We start from the raw sequence: 25,044 nt of genomic DNA on the forward strand, positions 1-25,044 counted from the left end.
TTCATCAAAAGGCTTTTTAGTTCCTCTTCACTTTCTGCTGTAAGGGTGGTGTCATCTGCATATCTGAGGTTATTGATATTTCTCCTGGCAATCTTGATTCCAGCTTGTGCTCCTTCCAGCCCAGCGTTTCTCATGATGTACTCTGCATAGAAGTTAAATAAGCAGGGTGACAATATACAGCCTTGACGTATCACTGTATGTGCCACTTGAACCTGTGTAGTGAAGGTGTACAATATAGTGTCTGCAGGTATCATCTAGAAGCTGACAAAACTGAGAAATTATTTTTTCTTGCACCCTGTCAAACTTTAAAATATGGACTTCATAAAAATTTAAGCAAAATTATAATAAATATCTTTTGATAAAACTTCAGGTTTATCTATCCCAGTTCTTCCTATGATGGTGATAATAGGAGGGACCTTGATTTGGACAGATACTGATTTTAATACTCATCTATTTGATCAAAATGTAAATTTATTTCAATGTACTTATTTTTATAGAATTTAAAATTGTAAATTTATTCTGTTAAGTATCTCAAGACATGAAAGACATCTAGGATGAAACTCATTTTCGTTGATAGTGGATGCAATTTTATATTTCACAGAGTCTTGGTACTTTTTCTGGCTTGTGAGATTAACTGCATACACTGGTATTGTTTGCTTTCTGATGTTGCAGAGAGCTCACGTTAGTGAAACGTCAGCTCTGCTATATTGTTTTTGCTTTCATTATTTGCATTTTCAGTCCTTAGTTTCTTTGTAGAAATCTTTTAAACTCATTTCTCCATTTTCCAAGGATTTTTTTTTTCATTAAAACTCAATTTAAACGTACCCATAGAAAACCCAATTTTCAAAATATACTGAAAGCCAACAGTCACTTTCAGAACTTCCACATTGTGGAACTTATTCTTACTCCTCAGACTGTCATGTATGATGTATGTGTCTCAGGACTCTTTCATAAATGGCTAGGTGTGACACTGGAGTCAAAGTACACAGTATATATTAGTAATTAGCGATTTGCTTTTTTGAAAAATGTAAATAGAAGTGGTACTGTTTTATTTCTGCACTCCAGTGGAACCCCCACCCCCACCCCTTTTGCTTTTTCTACCTCAGGTGCTGGAATATCTTTAAATACCAAACAGGGCCATGTGTTCCACTCTTGGCTAATGAGATGTGAGCATCTTTGAATGAGGGGGTTTCCAAAAAAGCTACCGTAACAGGGTGAAATCAAGTAAAATGTCTTAGCTTTTACCCTTCTTTGTCCTGCCCGTAACACTGGGGCAGAAAGGAGCTGCAAGCAAAGCAGAATTGATGTAAAGAGCCTCTCCGGTCTCAATTACCATTAGTTTTGTACTGTGCATTCCCAGACTTCTTGTATGCGAGCAGTAAACTTCTCAACAGTATGTTCTCTGAAAGTCCTTTTTTTCTTTTTGCAGCCAAATATTTTCTTAATTGATATTATCATGTTCTGGTTCATTAACATATGTCCAGCATCATGGTTAGATAAGATCCAAGCTATGAAGGTGCATAGGGAATAAGCATTTATTCGATTCAATATAAACATTTTATTTTGGTAATTCCAGTAATGTCTGAGTATCTGAGATTATTAGGAGAGTTGCATGATTAGATTATTTAAAAGATTTAAAAATCAGTTTAGAATTATTTTTATTTTTCATATTATTTGGATGACAGTATTACCTTCAAACTTGTGTTATATGGGATTTTTGTTACTACAGATGACACCTTTCCTAATACTACTTCATAAGGCCTTTCTTAGAGCAAAACTTTTAATTTTGATGAAGATTAATTTATTACTTTTCCTTACATGAATCATACTTTTGGTATCCAGTGTAAGAACTCTGCCTAGCTGTAGGTTATGAAGATTTTTCTCCTAAAAGTTTTATAATTGAATGTTTTACATTTAAGCCCTTGTTCCATGTTAATTTTTGTATAAAGTGCAAGGTTAGGTCTTTGGATGTCAGTTACTTCAACACCATTTGCTGAAAGGTTGTCCTTCCTCCACTGAATTGCTTTCGCACCTTTGCCAACTATCAGATGGGGGCTTCCCAGGTGGCTCAGTGGTAAAGAATCCACCTGCCAATGCAATGGCACCCCACTCCAGTACTCTTGCCTGGAAAATCCCATGGATGGAGGAGCCTGGTGGGCTGCAGTCCATGGGGTCGCTAGAGTTGGACACGACTGAGTGACTTCACTTTCACTTTTCACTTCATGCATTGGAGAAGGAAATGGCAACCCACTCCAGTGTTCTTGCCTGGAGAATCCCAGGGACGGGGGAGCCTGCTGGGCTGCCATCTGTGGGGTCGCACAGAGTTGGACACGACTGAAGTGATGCAGCAGCAGCAGCAGCCAATGCAGGAGATGCAGGAGACACAGATTCGATCCCTGGCTCGGGAAGATCCCTTGGAGGAGGAAAAGACAACCCGCTATGGTATTTTCGCCTGAAAAATCTCATGGACAGAGGAACCTGGCGGGCTCCAGTCCATGGGGTCACAAAGAGTTGGACACGACTGAGCATGCATGCACAGCCATCAAATGTGCTTTAAAGTACTCCCGAGGATACACTAATGACGTTTGCCGTTTTCACCTCTTTTTACCCATTCTGGTCTTGCTTTCTGAAGGACCATGGATCCTTTAGAACGATCTGTATTGGCAGGCAGTCTCCTAGTTGTGTCACGGAGGGCTGGTGGAAGTGTGCACTCAGCTTCCCACCAGGCCCAGCTCTCACCACCCTGCTGAACGGAGACACTGACCGAGCCATAAGAGGGCAGAACAGCCCCCTTCCTGGCAGGAATGGGCCCTGATATGCATTATGTTGCTTCCAATTACAAATACAAGCTCAGCTCTGCACTTGGTCCCGAGGACACCGGGGCAGGACGGGGACGTGCAGTGCTGACCGGCCCTACGACCCACACCTGGTTTCGCCACCTAGGAGCAGAGGCCCAGATTCCCACTGAGCCCTGCTGACTGCAGCCAGGGTGCACCGGTTTCCTTAAGTGGTGCAGATGACCACAATTTTGGTGGTTTGGAGGAACAGATATTCTCCGTTGCGGCGGCTGGAAGTCTGAAATCCAGGCGTCTGCAGGGTCGAGCTCAGTCTGAAGGCTCTAGGGGAGAATCCTTGTTTCCTCTCAGCCTCTGCAGTTCCGGGTGTCCCTCGGCTTGTGGTCGCAGCATGTCATCCCCGCCTCTGTCTCCACACAGCCTCCTCTTCTTCACACGGCTCTCCCATGTGCAACTCTTCCTGCACTTGGGGTTGAATTGAGAGCCCACCCAGATGATCTAGGGTGACCTCATTCTGAGGTTCTTAATTACATCTGCCGCGATCGTTTTTCCAAATATGGCCACAGGGCTCCAGGGATTTGACAAGGACATACTTTTTGGGGTCACCAGTCCACTCACCACAGAGGGGAGGCCATCGCAGCTGGGTGGGGTGGGCGGCTTGGCATTTGCGGGGCGGCGATGACACTGGGGATCAGGGAGGCTGACTGGTGAGCAGTCCTTCCTTGAACTAGCTGGTTAATTCATGGTGCTGCCAGGCGGGGCTGGAAGCTCATTTTGCCACTGGCTCTCACTGCCACCACCCCAGCCGGGATACCAAGGCTCCGAACCTGCCTCTGGCGGTGAAGGTGGACAGGGAGCTCCTGCCTAACCTTGCAGACACCAGGAGGCGGGGCAGCTGAGGTTTTTAGGTTGCTGTTTGGCTACAGTTCTATGGACCAGCCTTCTGTGTGTGGACACTCCTACGTGAGGAGCAGGGGAACAGGCTCTTTCCTAAAGCCTCCCCCACCTCTTCTGATTTCTACCTGCCATTCAGCAGTGCCAGGTTGGAGTCCTCTGCAGCGCCCCGTCTTGAATATACAGATGGTAATAAGGGAACCCAGAGAACTCTCTGCTAGGACATTCCTCAGGTGTCCAGGTTCTTGTCCAGTTTGCCACCTTCTTTCCATCTAAGCTGGAGTCTTCCTATGCTTGTCTGGTGAGTGCACGGTCTTCTAGTTTTAGGAGGGAAGACTTGGGAGGAATGGGCTACTACATTCTGGCTAGACCAGAAATTGATTCATGATTCAGCTCCTGATGCCAGATTGTTGTTATTGTTTGGTCACTGTTGGGGTCCTTTAATGAACCGGGACCTGGCAGTCCGGAGGCAACGATAACAAAGTGAAAGAGACAAAGAGGCTGATACTCCCTGGTTTACGCAGAAAACCAACAAAGTCCTTGACACAGCACTTAAGTCTCTCACGAAGGCACCGGGTGCCCTCTCGAGGTGGGGTGAAGGCACAGGGCACTTTCTCGAGAGAGTCTTAGAAGCCCGGGCAGGAGAGTGAGCAAGACGGGTCTCTGCGCTCCAAGGAATCAGCCGAAGAGAGCGAGCGAGCGAGAGAGAGAGAAAGACACAGGGACCCAAGCTCTGATGGAGCAAAGGTGCTTTAATGATTTTTCTGTGAGTATATATAGTCTGTAGTACAAGAAGTTTCTTTCGTCAATGATAAAGATCAGAAAACCAAATGTACAGTAACCGTTACCAAGGGAACAAGGGATGATGATGATCACAAGGTCAGGAGACAATCCATATCTCAAGAAAGGGGATCAAGACTAAGCAGTTTTGTCGTAAAGAGAATGTTTACCAAAGGAGATTCAAGCCTGTCTCACACAATGACCCCAGTTCCCGGGAGCAGTGTGCTGTTCCGCTTAAAAAGAAACAAAGGACTTGTGAGAAACAGCACGTAGGAATCCTCCTGTTAACATTCCCCAACAGGTCACTAAGAGGTGTCCGAGACTTTTGTGACCCCATGAATAGCATCCTGCCAGGCTTTTCTGTCCATAGGATTTCCCAGGCAAGAAAACTGGAGTGGGTTGCTGTGCAATCCTCCAGGGGATCTACCTGACCCAGGGATCAAACCTGCATCTCCTGTATTGGTAGGCGGATTCTTTACCACTGATTCATTAGGGAAGCCTGCACATTCCAGACATCAACTGTCAGACATTCTAGCGGACTTCTTGTCAATTTTTATGTTCATGTTTCCTACAGTTGACGATTTAAACAGTAGGTAAAACAATTTAAAATATATTTTAATCTTTAATTAGTGCTGACTTCTGATTGTATATGCTTTCTTTTTGATGCTTTTTGCAGAGAATTTTCCAGGGGAAAAAGAAAAAGATAAAAGTGCATTAAGAACCCTTGTTATTTAACATTATTCTTATATGAGATTAAAAACTATATTTAATGCTGTTGTCTTGTACAACTGTGTGGTCTTATTTTCACGAAGTACCTTCAGTAATTTGTTCAAGAATACTGTTTAGAAGAGTGTCACGGTATTTATGCATATTGACTTAGAAGCAAAAGGCTGTAACTGCCACACGTGATTTTAAATGGCCTCATTTCTTCTTTAGGAATGATGAATGCCCATTATGATGATATCCACGTCTTGATGGAATTTTTTTGTGTCTTTATTCCATCTTCTACATTGATCATGAAGCTTACTAAATTGGAAGGCATGGTTGCTTCAATTATTGATGGGGCCAATTTTCCTCTCATTTCTGTCTGAACAAACATCACTAATTTGGAATATGCTGGATTCCTGTAAACAAAGGAAGAGTTAAAAAATATAAAGAATTTTTATCTATTGAATTTACAAGTTTATAAGAAGCAGGATTCTTAGTTACCATTGATTGCCAACACTGCTTATGACAGGGGAAATAGTGACTGAAGAAGGAAAAAACATGTGGAATGATTTACACACTCAAAATTATTTTACATAAAAATATTAAGTAGTCAGACTATATCTTAAAGTCTTCAGTTTTAGTTATCATTTCTTCTTGTCATTTTATCAACTTTTTAAAATTATAAAACTAATGTATGCTTATGAAAATTTAAACAGTAGAGCATTTTCATAATTCCTCTTCATTCTGTTCCCCAGAGACAGTCACTATTTATAGTGTTGACTGTATCTTTTCAGATTATCACCTATGGATATATGAAGATAACACGTGTGTACATATATGTTTATGTACCCTATATACATGCACATGTACATTCTTACTTTTGCAAAAATGAGACATATTTATTTTTCTGGAACTAGTTTCATTTTCCTCTTAGTACGGTACCATGCACCTCTGTGTCTATACAGATCAGCCTATTGTTTTTAATGATTGCATATGATATTTCATATTCTATTAACCAGTCCTCTATTGACTATCATGGAGTTATTTCTTACTTTTTGCCACAATAAATAAAGCTGCAATAAAACACCTTGTAATATATCCATTTGCACCTCTAGAAATATTGAGTTTCTAGGTCAATGTTTTTGTGTATTTAACATTTTGAAATGTTATCTCCAAACTACCTTCCAAGAAGACCATAGTAGTTTATATTTTAACCCAGTGAACTTCAAACTAGAGGATATGAAGACTTGCCAAGGGGTATGAGAGGCTGAATAACATTTAAGGGAATAAATTTTCAAATCTCTGACTCCCATGTACCTTTTCCTTAAACTGATCTGAGAATATATCTCTGACGGACATTCCAGCTTTTGTTCTACCAGCCTGATCACACCAGCCTTCTTTATAGAACCTTCTGCTTTATAGAACCAAGGGATGTCTGTCATCTCCCCCAAATAAGACTGAATAGTACTAAGGTGTTTTACCCTGGCATATAAACATGAGTTGCTAAAGGAAAAATTCAATCAATTGGAAGTGAGTTGAGAAAGTGAATGACGGATGACAGTAATAAAACCTTACCATGTCAATTCTTTGCTTTCAATAAAATTTAAGGATCTAATTGAATTGTCAGCTGATAAGTCATTAAAAACGATTTTTGATTATAGGTCACTATGTAACATGGAATATAACTCAGAAGAATGTCAAGGGATTGCGTGATGGCCCTAGAGTTCTACTCTCCATTTTAACCCACCCGTTCATGTGAACAAAGTTTCCTACAGTTACATTCATAAAAATGCAAAGTAGAAGTAGACCTGATGTCGTTCTATCTGATGGGATATCTAGAGTAGGCCTTTTGTCCCACGTTTTTTACAGGTAAGTGAGTGTAAGTGATAGAAGCATTTACTCTCGAACCAGAATGCATAGTTTGAAGCTGAGCTTTGCTGTTACCTAGGTGAAACCTTGAGAAAGTTACTTATTTCTCTGGGTTTCATTTTCTTTTCTGCAAAATGGGGATAGTAAGACGACTACTTTATGGGGTTCTTGTGAGGATCAAATAGTTGACATTTGGTATCTGTAAATTTTAACAGTGTCTGACACACAGTAAATGCTAAGTTTTGCTACTAAGAAGTGTTTCCAGTAACAATCTGCTTTTACATTTAACAATTATGTAATACATTTTTATTTTGATCAATGGGTAATAATAACAATTTAAACCAGTACAAATAAACTTATTTTAACATTTAGATACTTCAGTTCAGTTCAGTTACTCAGTCATGTCTGACTCTTTGTGACCCCATGAACTGTGGCATGCCAGGCTTCCCTGTCCATCACCAACTCCTGGAGTTTACCCTAACTTATGTCCATTGAGTCGGTGATGACATCCAACCATCTCATCCTCTGTTGTCCATTCTCCTCCTGCCCTCAATCTTTCCCAGCATCAGGGTCTTTTCAAATGAGTCAGGTCTTGGCATCAGGTGGCCAAAGTATTGGAGTTTCAGCTTCAACATCATTCCTTCCAGTGAACACCCAAGACTGATCTCCTTTAGGATGGACTGGTTGGATCTCCTTGAAGTTCATGGGACTCTCAAGAGTCTTCTCCAACACCACAGTTCAAAAGCATCAATTCTTCAGCACTCAGCTTTCTTTATAGTCCAGCTCTCATGTCCATATATGACTACTGGAAAAACCATAGCCTTGAATAGACGGACCTTTGTTGGCAAAGTAATGTCTCTGCTTTTCAATATGCTGTCTAGGTTAGTCATAACTTTCCTTCCAAGGAGTAAGTGTCTTTTAATTTCATGGCTGCAATCACCATCTGCAGTGATTTTGGAGCCCCCCAAAATAAAGTCTGACTGTTTCCACTGTTTCCCTATCTATTTCCCATGAAGTGATGGGACCAGATGCCATGATCTTCGTTTTCTGAATGTTGAGCTTTAAGCCAACTTTTTCACTCTCCTCTTTCACCTTCACCAAGAGGCTTTTGAGTTCCTCTTCACTTTCTGCCATAAGGGTGGTGTCATCTGCATATCTGAGATTATTGATATTTCACCCGGCAATCTTGATTCCAGCTTGTGCTTCCTCCAGCCTAGCGTTTCTCATGATGTACTCTGCATACAAGTTAAATAAGCAGGGTGACAATATACAGCCTTGACGTACTCCTTTTCCAATTTGGAACCAGTCTGTTGTTCCATGTCCAGTTCTAACTGTTGCCTCCTCACCTGCATACAGGTTTCTCAAGAGGCAGATCAGGTGGTCTGGTATTCCCATCTCCCTCAGAATTTTCCACAGTTTATTGTGATCCACACAGTCAAAGGCTTTGGCATAGTCAATAAAGCAGAAGTAGATGTTTTTCTGGAATTCTCTTGCTTTTTCAATCATCCAACAGATGTTGGCAATTTGATCTCAGGTTCCTCTGCCTTTTCTAAAACCAGCTTGAACATCTGGAAGTTCACGGTTCACATATTGCTGAAGCCTGGCTTGGAGAATTTTGAGCATTTCTTTACTAGCCTGTGAGATGAGTGCAATTGTGCGGTAGTTTGAGCATTCTTTGGCATTGTCTTTCTTTGGGATTGGAATGAAAACTGACCTTTTCTAGTCCTGTGGCAACTGCGGAGTTTTCCAAATTTGCTGGCATATTGAGTGCAGCACTTTCACAGCATCATCTTTTAGGATTTGAAATAGCTCAACTGGAATTCCATCACCTCCATTAGCTTTGTTCATAGTGATGGTTTCTAAGGCCCACTTGACTTCACATTCCAGAATATCTGGCTCTAGGTCAGTGATCACACCATCGTGATTATCTGGGTCGTGAAGATCTTTTTTGTACAGTTCTTCTGTGTATTCTTGCCACCTCTTCTTAATATCTTCTGCTTCTTTTAGGTCTTTGCTGTTTCTGTCCTTATTGTGCCCATATTTGCATGAAATGTTCCCATGGTATCTCTAATTTTCTCGAAGAGGTCTCTAGTCTTTCCCATTCTATTGTTTCCCTCTTTCTTTGCATTGATCGCTGAGGAAGGCTTTCTTATCTCTCCTTGCTATTCTTTGGAACTCTACATTCAAATGGGTATATCTTTACTTTTCTCCTTTGCTTTTCACTTGTCTTCTTCTCACAGCTATTTGTAAGGCCTCCTCAGACAGCCATTTTGCTTTTTTGCATTTCTTTTTCTTGAGGACGGTCTTGATCCCTGTCTCCTGTACAATGTCACGAACCTCAGTCCATAGTTCATCAGGCACTCTGTCTATCAGATCTAGTCCCTTAAATCTATTTCTCACTTCCACTGTATAATCATAAGGGATTTGATTTAGGTCATACCTAAATGGTCTAGTGGTTTTCCCTACTTCCTTCAATTTAAGTCTGAATTTGGGAATAAGGAGTTCATGATCCGAGCCACAGTCAGCTCCCGGTCATGTTTTTGCTGACTGTATAGAGCTTCTCCATCTTTGGCTGCAAAGAATACAATCAATCTGATTTCAGTGTTGACCATCTGGTGATGTCCATGTGTAGAGTCTTCTCTTGTGTTGTTGGAAGAGGGTGTTTGCTTTGACCAGTGCAGCCTCTTGGCAAAACTCTATTAGCCTTTGCCCTGCTTCATTCTGTACTCCAAGGCCAAATTTGACTTCCTACTTTTGCATTCCAGTCCCCTATAATGAGGGAGAAGGCAATGGCACCCCACTCCAGTACTGCTGCCTGGAAAATCCCATGGATGGAGGAGCCTGGTAGGCTGCAGTCCATGGGGTCAGGAAGAGTCAGACATGACTGAGCGACTTCACTTTCACTTTCCACTTTCATGCATTGGAGAAGGAAATGGCAACCCACTCCAGTGTTCTTGCCTGGCGAATCCCATGGATGGAGAAGCCTGGTGGGCTGCTGTCTCTGGGGTCGCACAGAGTCGGACATGACTGAAGCGACTTAGCAGCAGCAGCCCCTATAATGAAAAGGACATTGTTTTTGGGCTTTAGTTCTAAAAGGTCTTATAGGTCCTCATAGAACTGTTCAACTTCAGCTTCTTCAGCGTTAGATACTTAGGGTCACAGAAATTAAAAGAAATTTTAAAAATTAGGTACTTATTCTTATAGAGGTATGATAGAAAGTAAACAGTGATTGATAAAAGAACCCACAGCATAAACACTGATTGATAAAAGAACCTGAAGCATAAAATATATTTTATTTGGATAAAATTATGCAAGGGAAAAAGAGTAAAAATATCAGATCAAGGAGAAAAGAAATGATATAATATTTCTGACTGTTAAAGGTTATATGTATTTTGAAACTGATAATGTAGTGGTAGGTTTCAAGTTGTTACAGTATTTAGGTTCTGATGAATGCACTTAGAAGTGTGATACAAACATTTTTTTAAAGTGTCAAGATTTATAGTATGCTGGAAATTTCACCCTCTTGATATAATGCTATGCAAAATTTTAATATCAACTTAAAAATGTGCAAGGCAATATACGATTTTACAAAATTCTCTTAGAGGGGTTTGAAGACCACTGCTCCAACCAACCATATGAGCATCTATTTTCTTAAACCTTTTTCTATGCAGAGTTTAGACTATTTTTACATTGTCTCAAATGGCTGGACTCATTAGCAATTTGTATGGCCTTAAATCTCTATGTGAATTTACTAGGGCTTTACACACTTAACAAAGCTTTTCCAAGATTTACTGGAGAGTATGTTTACTGTAGATAATATGCTTTATAAATTTACTACAGGACTTGAGCTGCACAAAAGGAAAAGGTACAGAAGAATCACTTTTTTGTCAGCATCCTTCTCCAGCAGGTTGCTAGGCAGAGTTCCCACTCTGGGTAGAATATCTAAATTAGTGTTTTTCTGTCTCTCTTTTTTTTTTTTTTTTTTTTGCAGTGGAAAGGGAATGGTGACAAGGTGCAAGAAGGGGACTTTGCCTGTGAAGCACACTTTAGGTTGTGTAACTTCCCAACCAGGATCCCGACTAGCAGCTGATTCACCTACCTGATATGGAGTAATAATCTTTCCCTTGTTTTATCCTTTCCTGCTGTGGAGAATACAGTCTTGGCTATATAATCAAAATTGATAGATGGGGAGAAAGACTACACTGTCATCATCATCATCATCTGAACCAATGATCCTGTCCATCAATGTAAATATTTGTGGATTTCTTTTAGTTCTCTAATTCAGTAGAAAACATTAAGGAATATGGGTCTAAACATTAAGGAATATGGGCCTAAGTGTCATTTTATTTTGACTTCCTTCACATACGTATTTTTCTCCTACTGAGTGGTTTACATCTGACCAATATAAAGTTTTACATGTCGTTTTATGTGTCAGTATCTTATTTAATATAAAGTCATTTAGTAAATATGTAAGGAAATTGTAGAATGCTATATAGTGAATTAATATATATATGCATTTACAGAATATGTGTATTGGATGTCACCATCTTATCCAGTGGCTGGCCACCTGTGGGCAGAGGCTCATCTCTAATTTCTCCAGCTCTTCCCTCTCTGAATTTACCTACTGGGTGGCTTATTCTGCAGGTATCTGTTCATAGTAAGTAGTCCATTGGAAAGAATATATTCAAAGTAAAGCATGATTCATTGCTGATAAATGTAACTATTATAATTCTAGAGAAATTTATTTTTCATTTGCAAAAGTCCTTTAATAATTCACAGAAGTGACGAATGGAGAAACATAAAACATCAGGTCAAGGTTCACTGGAGGGCTGATGATGTCTGTGAACACATGACTAGTGCCAGAAAACTGTAAATTATACTTTAAGGGAATTATCTATTCTGATTCTACTTAAGATGAAAAATACTTGAAAAACTATTTTAAAAAATGTATTTAGGGGCATTTTTCCCCCCAACAGGATATACCAGAAAATATTTCTGGTGAGTTAGTTAGCAAGTTACAAACTGAACTAAAAAATGGTTAAACAATAAATATATGGAAATAACACTTACTCTTGCACAGGTAAACATATATAGCCACATGCATGGTTATAACCTCGGATGTAACTTGAGGATGGAGGATATGCTGGAAAATCCACACTAGTAGCTAAGTGATCAAAAGAAAAATTAAAATGAAACCTATGCCACAAAGATAAACAATTCTGTTTCCAGTAGCATATTTTCAAAAATGCATGACATAGCATTTGATTTAACACTGACATTAATTAACATAGGTATATATGTTTTCACACTTGAGTGTGTACACAGGCCAAAAATGAAAAAGTATCATACTACAAGTACTAGCATGAAAAAGTATCACTACTCTCCTCTCACACTTTTTCAGGCTAGTACTTCTAAAGACGCTGCTACCTTTTACATACAAGAAGAACTGTTACAAGTATAATTTATTTACTTTCTGAGGTCTGAAGCAGAAATTACAAAGAAACAGACTAATCTACTAGGATAAATTTTTTTGGTTTATCATTTTTAAAATAAAATATTTGATGTGTTATTTAGCCTGTCAATGGAGGCAGTTTAAATGCTCTTTTCTGCCAATTCCCTGTAGCTAACTTCAATGTATGATTAAAAATCAGTAGATTTTGTTTTAGGAATTATGCAGTGTAACTGCAAAACTGCATGTGAAGGTAGAAGGGAGGAGATCTGATTATCTTCACGTTTATGATAATTATAGATACTCTTCCTAAAAGCATTTTAAAATATGTATTTCTTTAGTCTGTGCAACTGAATCCTGCTCATCAGAGAATTTTCCTATATGATTTTAATATACATAATCACTTCAGTAGGAAATACAACATTAAGCTCTAGTTAGGAGACAAAATGTGGGAAATGTGTATGCATTTCCCATTTTCACTATCTGTTCCATCATATTAATAGAGCCAGTTGCGTTGGCAAAATGGTACTGCCAAAATTGATATTAACATCTTTTTTCTCTGTTTAAAATATGGAGATTATATTTGTCTTTATTTTTTTTAATTTTGTTACATTCCACAAACAAGTATGGGTCTTTTGTGAGGCACACAGTATGGTAGTTAGCACAGATTCTGGAAAATCAGAAAGACTTGAGCTGCTGCTTAGCTATGTAACTTGATTTCTGTGAACTTCAGTTTCCTTACTGGTGAGAAAATGCATGCAAAACATTTAGCTAAAAGCAAAGTACACAGTAAGCTAAACAACAGTGGAAACATTAAGAAGAAAACTATCAGTGTTCATCAAAAACTCATTCAAAGAAAATCACTTAAAAGCAAATTCAGTAGTGATCACTGAATGACTGATTATAACTATTCATGGATTTTATCTTCTATACTTCTTTTTGACCTTCCTTCTGACCATCAAAAATGAGACACAAATAGAATGGTTTCAAGATAGACAATAAGAGATCAATAAGAGATCTCTGATTCAAATGGACAGTATTTTGTGTTATAGGCAGTGAATAAGTGTTTATGTGCCCTCATTTGAAAATGAGATGACTAATGACAGTTGTATGAAAATATATGAGACAAATATGTGAAAGTGATGAACATCAGTCCCCAGTGGTATATACGGTCAACAGAGCTAATTGTGCGCGTGAGTGCTATTAGCAGAGCTATTACTCAGACTTGTACTCTGAAAATTAGAGTCCTACAAGCGGAAAAGAGTAATTAGCAACAGTTAACTGTCCCTGTCCCCAAGTAGTTACAGTAGGGGCAACTATTCACATAGGAATAGCGAGATTAAATTGAATTGCAGAGGAAAAAAACAGGCTCTAGGCTACTACTGTCCTACCAAAGTCCCTTCTCCGTAAATTATCTTGAGTTCTAGGAGTCCAAAGATCTCTGGAGTGTAAACTGGCATGTTTTAAGTGAATAATGCAAATAGGAAGTGGCTACACATTTGCATTTTACAGAGTGACACATTTTTGGCTGGGGGTGGGGGATAGGATAAGGACTGGAGAAATAAATGGCAACCCACTTCAGTATTCTTGCCTGGGAAATCCCACGGACAGAGGAGCCTGGTTGGCTACAGTCCATGGGATCATGAAGAGTTGGACACAACTTAGTGACTGAGCAACAAGCAATGGATAAGAGTATGTTAAAACTTTCAGTTTTTAAAAGAAATGTAAGCACATTTATGAAAAGAGCTATCTAGTGGAATTTTCTTCAGGATTTTTATCAGTTTTTAGATATACCCATTCTACATATTCAAATATAGAAGTATATATCCAAAGATCCATTTTGTTTCTTGGTAGTTTTGTGATGTACGCTGTGAAGGTTTAGCCTGCAAGTATCTATCTATATTCAGTGCTGCAGGGTATATGCTTCAAAAAGGCCAGGAGATGCCAGAGTCATTGACTATGATATAAATGGCACCTCCAGAATTAGGTTAAAAACTTCAGGCTTACCTACAGTACACATGTATTTATTGGACTCACCAAATAAATATGAGTAATTAATTGAAAATATTCTTTCAAACTGTGAGTTAAAAGAAAAAAAATTATTAATGACTCATAGTAATTCCCAAGTGTGGGCAAAATATTTCAACTTACAGCTGATAACATCCATATTCCCTTCATAGTGCTTCACAGAGACTAAGTTGATAAAGTCTCGGGGGGAAATTGAGCCCATGGCAAAACTTTCTGTAATGGTATGACACAGGAATGTATCCTGAAACAAATCAAATCATAAAAATTGCAACAATTATTTAATATCTGTTCTTTGTACTGTTCCCCAAAGAATTTCACTAAGTTTGGCCTGTTTTTGGAAAAAGCATGGCTTTGAGGTTTTAAGAATTTATCACCAAGTCAGCTTGCATTTTCAGTGTTAAAGAAATATTAGATGTGTAATTATAAGTGCAAGGCAACAAAAGCAAAAATAAAAGAGTGGGACTACATTAAACTAAAATGCCTCTGCACAGCAAAGGAAACCATTAACAAAATGAAAAGGCGACCCACAGAGTGGGAGAAAATATTTGCATATCATATATCTAACAAGGGGTTAATATAAATTACAAATACAATAAATTTAGAAAAGAATCTGGATATTATCTAATATTTGAATTTTTAGATGAAGAAATTGAAGCCTAACATTGGGGTCGTACAGAGTCGGACATGACTGAAGCGACTTAGCGATTAAGTTACATGTAGAACTAGAGAGATGTACAGAACTAGAACCTGGGTTTCCAGATTTCCAGTACAATGGTGTGTCTGCTACTCCACACTGACTAGGTAATATATTCAGAATAATATATTGACGTAGCAGCCTGTGGTGTAAAGCCTAGAATTAAAGACCAGTATATGTGCTGCTTTGACATCTGTTAAAATTGAGTCTTGAATGGCCAAACTGCAAGATCCTCTCTTCATTCTGTTCCCATAGGTAAGAGCCCTTAGTCCAACAATTCTCCTTATCAGCAGGATAAGACACAGTTCCTACTTACACCTGAGTAGTGGGTTTCAGTTCCCTGCTACCCTGTAGAGTTAGTCCAACAACCAATCAGATCCTCCTGCAAGAATCAGGGGTTACCTCAGCTTCTTGATACTACAAAACCTGCTGTGCACAACTCCTGGTTATTAACTCTGTTACTGAGTGCAACCCCCCTGTCACACTGCGGGGCATGGTGTGTCCTGGAGAGCCTAGCTGAGCTACTCCACGTACTGCTGCCTCAGCATCCATTTTGTTTGGCCAAGCAGCCTGCAGGGGCTTAAACTAACACCAGCTCTCTCACGTAAGCATAGCTTAGATAATAGCCTGAAGAGTCACAAGCAAATTTAAGTTCCTGATATGACTTCCCCAACAGCCCTTCTGATCAGCAGTCTCCCACACTTCCCAGGGCCTTCCCCTTGTGAGCCCCTTAAATCAGACCACCTGTGTAGTTTACTAAAATCCTGCCATGTTTGGTTCCAAATGATCAATCTGGCCTTAGCCTAGGAACCCCAAAGCACTCTACCCACAGACCCTAATAAAGGCACACGTCCACCTGTCTGCACCCTACCTTGACCTCCCCACACAGGGCCCTTAACGTGTGCTACGCACTTCCTCCAGGACTGTAATAAACTTCTCTATTTCAATTTCTTTTGTGGTCATTTGTTGAACCTGGCTCACCACTGGCATCCTGTGCCCCACCAACAAATGTTAATTTAACAAAGTCTTAACAGTCTTCCTTTCCTGGGCTGTGATTAGTCTTAATAAACTGCTGTAGATCTTATTTGTCTAAGTGCTGGTGTCAAAGTGTTTGTTTGACCAACGCCATAACCCTAGAGCAGGAATCCCTTCCTCACCAATGGAGTGAATGAGTCAATTAAAATGCACCCTTGCAAAATGAATGCTACAAACATTCATAAGAAGGCAGAAAAAGTCTTCTCATTGTGTAATGTGATTCAGAGATATTATGGTATACTGAAAAAGACATCAAATCTGAATCAGGAGATCAGTATAAGTCCTGGTTCTACCATACACTGTCTGTGTTGACCTTGGGCAAATCTAAATTTCTCTGGCCACCTGATGCAAAGAACTGACTCATTTGAAAAGACCCTGATGCTGGGAAAGATTGAAGGCAGGAGAAGGGGATGACAGAGGATGAGATGGTTGGGTGTCATCACTGACTCAATGGACATGAGTTTGAGTAAACTCCGGGAGTTGGTGATGGACAGGGAGGCCTGGTGTGCTGCAGTCCATGGGGTCGCAAAGAGTCAGACACGACTGAGTGACTGAACTGAACTGAAATTTCTCTGAATATGTTTTCAAGTCTTTTGATGCCAAATCTACTATACTTTCCATTATTGTAGCTGACTTGCAGCAAAAACAGAAATATCTGAAATGCTAACGAAACTGTATAATTAGTATCATACAATTATGAATGAAACAATACAATGTTTGCATTTTCATTTGTGATAGACCAAGTTCAAATCCCAAGAGGGTCACAGAACTGTGTTCTCTGTGGACAAGAACTCCAGAGCTTTTCTTCAAGATGAAACTACTTTACCTTCCCGGGCTTTTCTGCAACCTCATCCTCATCCCAGATTTTAAAATCAGTTTAACAGAAGGAGGTGCAGGTAACCTACAGAGTTCTAAATAACTGGTAAAGTGATGGCAGGTATGTGGGACATTTGTTTGATGAGTGAAATGGGCTTGGGGACTTAAAGAACCAGACTCAGTAATCTGGAATTTTACAAATGCAACTGTTTGTAAAAATCATAAAAGTTTGCATTCCGCCAACATTCTTCACCTTTACCATTTCCTTCTATTAAAATTATTATTAGCCAAAATATAGAAGTCATTTTTTAAAAACAGCCTGCTGCTGCTAAGTCACTTCAGTAGTATCTGACTCTGTGTGACCTCATAGATGGCAGCCCACCAGGCTCCCCCATCCCTGGGATTCTCCAGGCAAGAACACTGGAGTAGGTTGCCATTTCCTTCTCTAATGCATGAAAGTGAAAAGTGAAAGTGAAGTCGCTCAGTCATGTCTGACTCTTCGCAACCCCATGGACTGCAGCCTACCAGGCTCCTCCATCCAAGGGATTTTCCAGGCAAGAGTACTGGAGTGGGTTGCCATTGCCTTCTCTGAAAAACAGCCTGCTAAGGTGTAATTTACGTATCGTGACGTCTAACAGTCTTCGTAAGTACCAGAGTGACACGGTACTGCAGCAGAGTTCGGAGTCCCTCAGCCGACTCCCGTCTTCTGTTTCTCCCCCTTTCCGCTGCATCTCAGTCTCTCTCGTTTCACCCATTTCCTCTCCTCCTGAGCTCTCAGTGTGGCCTCGCCTCACCCTGCTCCTCTGCCCTTCTAAGCCCCATTTGCCTCTTGCATTCTGTCTTCCTTTCTCTCACCTCTAGGACTATAACTTCCTACTCCATCACCTCTATTTTTCTTTTCTCTGTTTTTATTCTTCCCCTTCATCTCTGAGATAATGTATTTGAAAGTGTTTCTAAAACCACAACCATCATAACGTAATTTCACACATGCGTTTAAAAAGTTACATGCTATTTGTTCTTAAGTCCTTAACAGTATCTACAATGTTATCTAGTGTGTTATGACTACGATAAATCTACTGACTTCCATCAACAAGGCATGCTTAATTTTTTTTCCCCTTGATAGAGGAGGAAAATCCATGAGTTCAGTCCTATCAATAACCAAAGGCACACATCTGCAGGAGAGCTGACCAGTTTCAGAATGTGGTATGCACTAAAAATAGAATAAAGCTAACTGGAATTGAACTCTCAATTAATAAAGAAAAAAGTTTTAAGCTTTTTATAAAGATTTCAACTTGATTTGAATATATAAAATACAGATGTAATAAACTGAAATCACTAAGATATAAAAGCTAAAACTGCATTAATACAGTAAAAGTCCAACATTAAACAATAAATTACCAAATCAATCTTTAGTACCATGTTGTACATTTTCAATGATTTGTCCCATGTGACTCTGTTTTCAGGTTTGAAGAGGAAATCAGATAGTTTAGATGTCGATTCTGGAATCATTGCTTCAACACGATATCTATGGTTAACAAAATAAAGAAAATTCAAAATTTAATTGAATTTAGCCTAAGTTGAAAATATGGTATCACAGTATAAAGCACACTAATTTAACAAATAATATAAAGAAAATTTGAAGGTAATATTAGCGATTTAAAATACTAATATTCAATTGTAAGTTGTTGCTTAGTTGCTAAGTCATGTCTGACTCTTTTGTGACCCCATGGACTGTAGCCGGTCAAACTCCTCTGTCCATGGAATTCTCCAGGCAAGAATACTGGAGCAGGTTGCCATTCCCTTCTCCAGGGGATCTTCCTGACCCAGAGATCAAGCCTGTGTCTCCTGCATTGGGAGGCAGATTCTTTACCACTGAGCCACCAGGGAAGCCAGTAACAGTTTTATTTAAATATGCATTGCAATAGTTAATATAAATTATTTAAAAATTCATTTTTCAACAAATTTTGTTTGTACTGTTTCTATAGTTGTCTTTTTTTTTTTTTTTTAATTATTTGGCTGCACCGTGTCTTAGGCGCAGAACCCAGGTGGGCCTTTGTTGCTGTGTGCGGGCTCCCCTCTGGGTCTGGCTTGTCTCCAGACTGCACATGCTCAGTAGTCAAGGGGAGTGGGTGTAGTTGCCCTATGGCTTGTGGGATCTCAGTTCCCCAAGCAGGGATTGAATCATGTCCCCTGTATAGGGCGGTGGATGCTTAACCACTGGACCATCAGGGAAGTCCCTATTGTTGTCTTTTTAAAAGGACTACTTTCATTTACAATTTTTCTAAATTCTTTCTCAAAAACTTTTACATGCTCTATTTATCATAAGCCTTAAGTAACTGATGAGATGCTTATGTGGTTGTGCAGCATCTTGTGGCCTTAATTCTTAAGAATGTAATATGATATAAGCAGAGGTCAGAAAACTTTTCAGTAAAGAGCCAGATGGTAAATAATCTGGCTTTGCTTCATGACATAGAACATAGACTTCATGTTCCATGTTGCAATTATTCAACTTTATTAGTGCAGCAGTGAAACAGCCATAGACAATATATAATAAATGGGTCTGTCTGTATTATAATTAAACTGTCAGTTTTCACTCCAATCCCAAAGAAAGGCAGTGCCAACGAATGTTCAAACCATACAACTGCACTCATTTCATGTGCTAGCAAGGTAATGCTCAAAACCCCTCAAACTAGGCTTCAACAGTACATGAACTGAGAACTTCAGATTTACAAGCTGGATTTAGAAAATGCAGGGTTTCGAAAACCAGAGATCAAATTGCCAACATCTGTTGTATCAAAGAAAAAGCAAGGGAATTCCAGAAAAACATTTATTTCTGCTTCACTGCTGTTGCTGCTAAGTCGCTGCAGTCGTGTCTGACTCTGTGCGACCCTATAGACAGCAGCCCACCAGGCTCCCCCGTCCCTGGGATTCTCCAGGCAAGAACACTGGAGTGGGTTGCCATTTCCTTCTCCAATTTTCTGCTTCACTGACTTCTGCTAAAGGCTTTGACTGTGTGGATCACAGCAAACTGTGGAAAATTCTTAAAGTGATGGGGATACCAGACTACCTTACCTGTCTCCTGAGAAATCTGTATTCAGGACAAGAAGCAACAGTTAGAACTGGACATGAAACAATGGACCGCTTTAAAGTTGGGAAAGGAATAGGCAAGGCTGTATGTATATTGTCACCCTGCTTATTTAACTTCTATGCAGAGTACATCATGTGAATTGCTGGGCTGGATGACTCATAAGCTCTAATCAAGATTGCTGGGAGAAATATCAACAACCTCAGATATGCAGATGATACCACTCTAGAGGAAATCAACCCTGATTATTCATTGGAAGGATTGATGCTGAAGCTGAAGTTCCAATACTTGGGCAACCTGATGGGAAGAACTGACTCACTAGAAAAGACCCTGATGCTGGGAAAGATTGAAAGCAGGAGAAGGGGGTGACAGAGGATGAGATGGTTGAATGCACTCAGTGACTCAATGGACATGAGTTTGAGCAAGCTCAGGGAGATGGTGAAGGACTGGGAAGCTTCTCGTGCTGCAGTCCATGGGGTCGGAAAGAGTCGGACACCGCTGAGCCACTGAACAACAACCCTCCCCCCTGCCCCCGCCACCAAAAGAAACTCAGTCAAATTTGGTTTTCTAAATAACACATAAACAACTCTTAAAAATATGGTTTAAAAAAGTCTGCACAATTTCCCTTAGTGTATTTGAATTTGAAACAACAGGTTCCTAAAAAATATCCTTAAAAAGCAGCTTACAGAAAAAATTATAAGAGAATCTGCCTGCCAATGCAAGAGAACTCAGAAGACATAAGTTCGATCCCTGGGTTGGGAAGATCCCCTGGAGGAGGAAATGGCAACCCACTTCAGTATTCTTGCCAGGAAAATTCCATGGACAGGGTAGCCCAGAGGGTTACAGTTCATGGGTTGCAAAGAGTCGGATACAACTGTGCAACTAAACACGCACACATGTGTACACACACACATACACAATATCCTTAAAAGCACTTACAGAAAAAATTATATATATTTGCAAGAGAAATATATTGGGGAAATAAACTTTATCTTTAAGTGGTTCACTTAATGGAAAGGTGAAATGTTGAAAAGACCACAAAATACTCTAAGAAAAAACCAATCTATTTTTACAGTTATTAGTTCTTGAAGTGGAAATTCCTAGTTTTGTGAAGTATTCACTAGAAGTGATTTTTTTTTCTGTCTTCAAGTTTGAAAATTCGATGGTACATATTACTCTATTTTTATTAATCCACGTTTCAACCAAGTGACTTTATAAGTAATTTCTATTTCCTGTTCACTATCAAATAATGTCTTATAGCTAATGAAGTAGCACTGAATTCTTGGAGAAGGCACTGGCAACTCACTCCAGTACTCTTGCCTGGAAAATCCCATGGATGGAGGAGCCTGGTAGGCTGCAGTCCATGGGGTCGCTAAGAGTTGGGCACGACTAAGCAACTTCACTTTCACTTTTCACTTTCATGCACTGGAGAAGGAAATGGCAACCCACTCCAGTGTTCTTGCCTGGAGAATCCCAGGGATGGGGGAGCCTGGTGGGCTGCCATCTATGGGGTTGCAGAGTCGGACACGACTGAAGCAACTTAGCAGCAGTAGCAGCAGCACTGAATTCTAGATAGATCAATGTCATTGAATTCAAAACCATGATTATAAATAGGAAATTGTACTCACAGATTTCCATGGAATTTTTTAGAAGCCTTGCTGGAAACAGTTATTTTTTTCTCAAAGAGGAATAAAAAATCCACAAATAAATTAGCTGTCAGATACAGAAAGAAATGAAATATAAAAAACAAACAAAAAAATGAAAGTAAAAACCTTTTTTGGTTTGTAAAAGAAAATATTAAAAAAAAAGTCTTTGCAATGATTTATTTTCCATTAAAAAACAAACTCTTGAAATATATTTGTTTTCTTACTGAATTCTTAACCACTTTCCAGCCTGATGTATCTTGATAGTAACCTAAAATTTCTTGAGCAGTTTGTTGGGCAAGTGCCTTATAGTCCATCTACCTGCAAATATGCAAAGTATTAAAAGCAAATGACTGGTGAGAAAGAAATCATACAAAGATTTTTTTAAATGCTCTATTTCATTTTAATACTATTTCTAAATGTCTGTCACATAGCAATGAACAATAATTCTGTTTTCAATGCATGCATGCATGGATCTCTTCTTTTTTATTCAGTATTTCAAATGAGAAAATGTGATACATCACAAAGAGCAGGCTTTAGCTTTGGAGTCAGAGACTGGAGTCAAATCCTGTCTCTGCCACTGACAAATTGTAAACCACATTATTTAATATTTCTCTTTCCCCATTTTATCAAACTGTAAAACTGGGATAATACCTAAGTCAGTATAACTGATGTGAGGATTAACTGAAACAGTACACTAAACATCTTACCCCTTTCCCTGGCACATATTATTTCTAACAGCTCAGTCTTGCTTCCTTTCTCCTGTGAAGCAACGTAATCTGCTGATCAGGGGTTACTGGGGCTTCGTCTCTTTCACAGTGAGTGGCAGTGGCGCTGAGGACCTGAGCCCGGCTTCCTCTGTAAAGTCAACGTCTTCCTGTTTCCTTCTCTCCCTCTTAGCGCCAATCACATTGAGCTTCCTGGTTGTTCCTCAGATACAATCAGCAACTTCCTACCTCAGGGTCTTTGTACTTGCTGTTCCCTGTGCTTGTAACGTTCTTCCTCAGTGTGCCCACAACTGACTCCTCCTCATTGGTGTCTTGGCTTAAATATTCTCTTCAGAGAGGATCAAGTTCATATCAATTCAGATCAAACAGACGTATTAAACTCTTGCTAAGGGCTAAATATTGTGGTATCTGTGGCAAAAGCAGTTGAGTATGATCCTGTTCCTGCTTTGAATGAGCTCAGGAAGGTGGTGTCTCATTGGTCCTTTGGCCTATCACCCATAAGGGAAGCTGGCTGGTGTGGTGGAAAGAATGACAACACAGAACTGGATTCAAATCTTGGCTTTGCCATTTACCACCAGCTTTATAATTTAGGGTAAACTGCTTAGCCTTTGGACTTCGATTTTCATTTCTATAGACAGGGGATAGTAATACCTGTCTCATGGGGTTATTATGAGGATTAAGTGATTTAATATATGTAGAAGTGACTGAAACAGTGTCAGGCCCTTCTTGGTGATCAAAGGTTAGTTTTTGCTTTTTCTTTAAATGGACATATTTAAATCTAGCTAAAAACAAACAAACAACCAAAAACTCTCCTAAAAGCTGCCTGAATAAACCTCAGAGTTTAATTATCAGCATATGTCTTCCTGCTCTCACCTAAATGCCTTTAGGTTGGATCATAAATCTACTTTTTTCTTGTTTTAGTTCTTCGGCAAGGTGTAGCACCTAATTGACATATATATTTGAAAAATGTTTGGTAAACTGTTATAATTCCTTCTTCTTAGGAGACTCTTGGTTTCTTTACCTTTCCTAGTAGATCTAAGCCAGAATTTTAATAACTACTGGGACTCTTCTCCAAATCCTGATGGATATCTCCATATCTTTTAACCTGTGAAGGAACAAAAGTGGAAGCAGAATTATTTTGATCCATGAATTAGAAAATATATTTGATAATTTCCTTAATATTTTTTCAGTGTCTTTGATTTGTACTTTATGTACTCATTCGGAAACATGTACTATATGTTTCCTCAATGTAAGAAAAAGGTAGTAAGAACATAAAGATAATGTTTATGAAAAGAATCTTTGAGAAATTACCTTTTAAAAGGATAGGTTTAAAAGACACTTAAGTGTGAAATGTGGATTAAAATGTCTAAGTTTTTAAGCTCATGCCACTAACAATCCTTGGTTGGTCCCTGACCTGGGCTTCTCCCAGCGTTTTTAACACAGTCCTTTATTTCCTACCAACAACATACTTGATACTGAAGGATCAGGAAATTGCAGATTTTTTGCAACATATCACTAGAATATAAACTTTCTGCAAGGACTTTGTCTTATTCATTTTCAAATCGCTAGCACTGCTTACTGCCACAACAAACATGTGCTTAACTGAACCACTCAACTAAATTTTATAGCTTCTGGACCTTTTCGTTTGCCAAGAAAAAAAAAAAAGGTATGGTTAAGCCTAGTGGGCTAGAGAGGGTGACGAGATGAAAAGAGCCAACGGCAAGACTCCAGTTGGACAGTATTACCTGGTGATGTAACACTGGTTGTGCAGGAACATGTTCAGATGGGATAATGATCAAGGATATCTTCACCCACAGGGTCAGTGGAAAATAAACACAAACCAATATTGAGATGGCATCTTTTTCTGATAACACCACTCGGTTGAAACTGGTTTCTTCGCACCTCACATCCTGTCCCAGCCTTGTAAACAGGTTCCCATATGTTGTTAAGTGGCTCTTTACATCTGTTTGTATAATCTCCCTCTTTCTGGGCTGCCTGAGTGGGTCCCCAATCCGTGCTGGGTCACTGCCATTCTTCCCTGGGAATCAAGGTCCCCAAGGACTTTGTTAAGTGTCATCGCGGGCCCAACTCCCTCCTCCAATTCCGCGTCTGCTTTGAACTCGAGGGGGCTGGTGGGGAGACCAGGGAAGCCGGGTTCACGGAAGGGAAGGGGAAGGCGCAGAGGGAGGGAGGGAAGAACGTGGTCTGGGGAGCGGCCCCCCGGGCCCAGTGGCTGTTTTATCCTGGGAGCGGGTTTCTGAAAGCAGGGAGGCCGAGCGTGTGGGGAGGACTGGAATGGAGGGGCTAGCTCTCAAAAGACTGAAACGGAAGCCGCCAGGGTTCCAGGTCCCCCTTTCTGCCCAGTCCCCTCTTGAAGCCTCGGGAAACTGGCCGAAGGAAGCTCAGCCTGTCATCCGTGGAGACCGGCCGCACGGAGCCGTAACCAAGACCGGGAGGACGTAGCGCGTGCCGGTCAACAACGCCGAGGTAGCCTGGGATCTCCGCACCCCGGAAGACCCG

General features: G+C 39.9%; 1 protein-coding gene across 2 annotated transcripts; it reads right to left on the reverse strand.

Annotated features, from left to right (window-relative positions):
- Window positions 1-4,421: 4,421 nt before the first annotated feature.
- Window positions 4,422-25,033, reverse strand: STARD6 (StAR related lipid transfer domain containing 6). 2 transcript variants are annotated; one of them, XM_070779098.1, is made up of 8 exons: window positions 24,270-25,033; window positions 23,546-23,629; window positions 22,024-22,117; window positions 21,782-21,831; window positions 18,467-18,593; window positions 14,647-14,764; window positions 12,117-12,210; window positions 4,422-5,593 (listed from the first exon to the last, which is right to left on the reverse strand). In XM_070779098.1, exons 3-8 carry the CDS (start codon window positions 22,111-22,113, stop codon window positions 5,422-5,424), a joined length of 651 nt encoding a protein of 216 aa, XP_070635199.1. In that variant the 5' UTR covers window positions 22,114-22,117; window positions 23,546-23,629; window positions 24,270-25,033; the 3' UTR covers window positions 4,422-5,421. The 2 variants fall into 2 exon arrangements, with proteins under 2 accessions (XP_070635199.1, XP_019841956.2); XM_019986397.2 differs by having other exon boundaries at window positions 22,507-23,629.
- Window positions 25,034-25,044: the final 11 nt, after the last annotated feature.

The sequence above is a fragment of the Bos indicus genome, chromosome 24, assembly GCF_029378745.1.
Source record: "Bos indicus isolate NIAB-ARS_2022 breed Sahiwal x Tharparkar chromosome 24, NIAB-ARS_B.indTharparkar_mat_pri_1.0, whole genome shotgun sequence".
In the NCBI taxonomy this organism is placed as follows: domain Eukaryota; kingdom Metazoa; phylum Chordata; class Mammalia; order Artiodactyla; family Bovidae; genus Bos; species Bos indicus.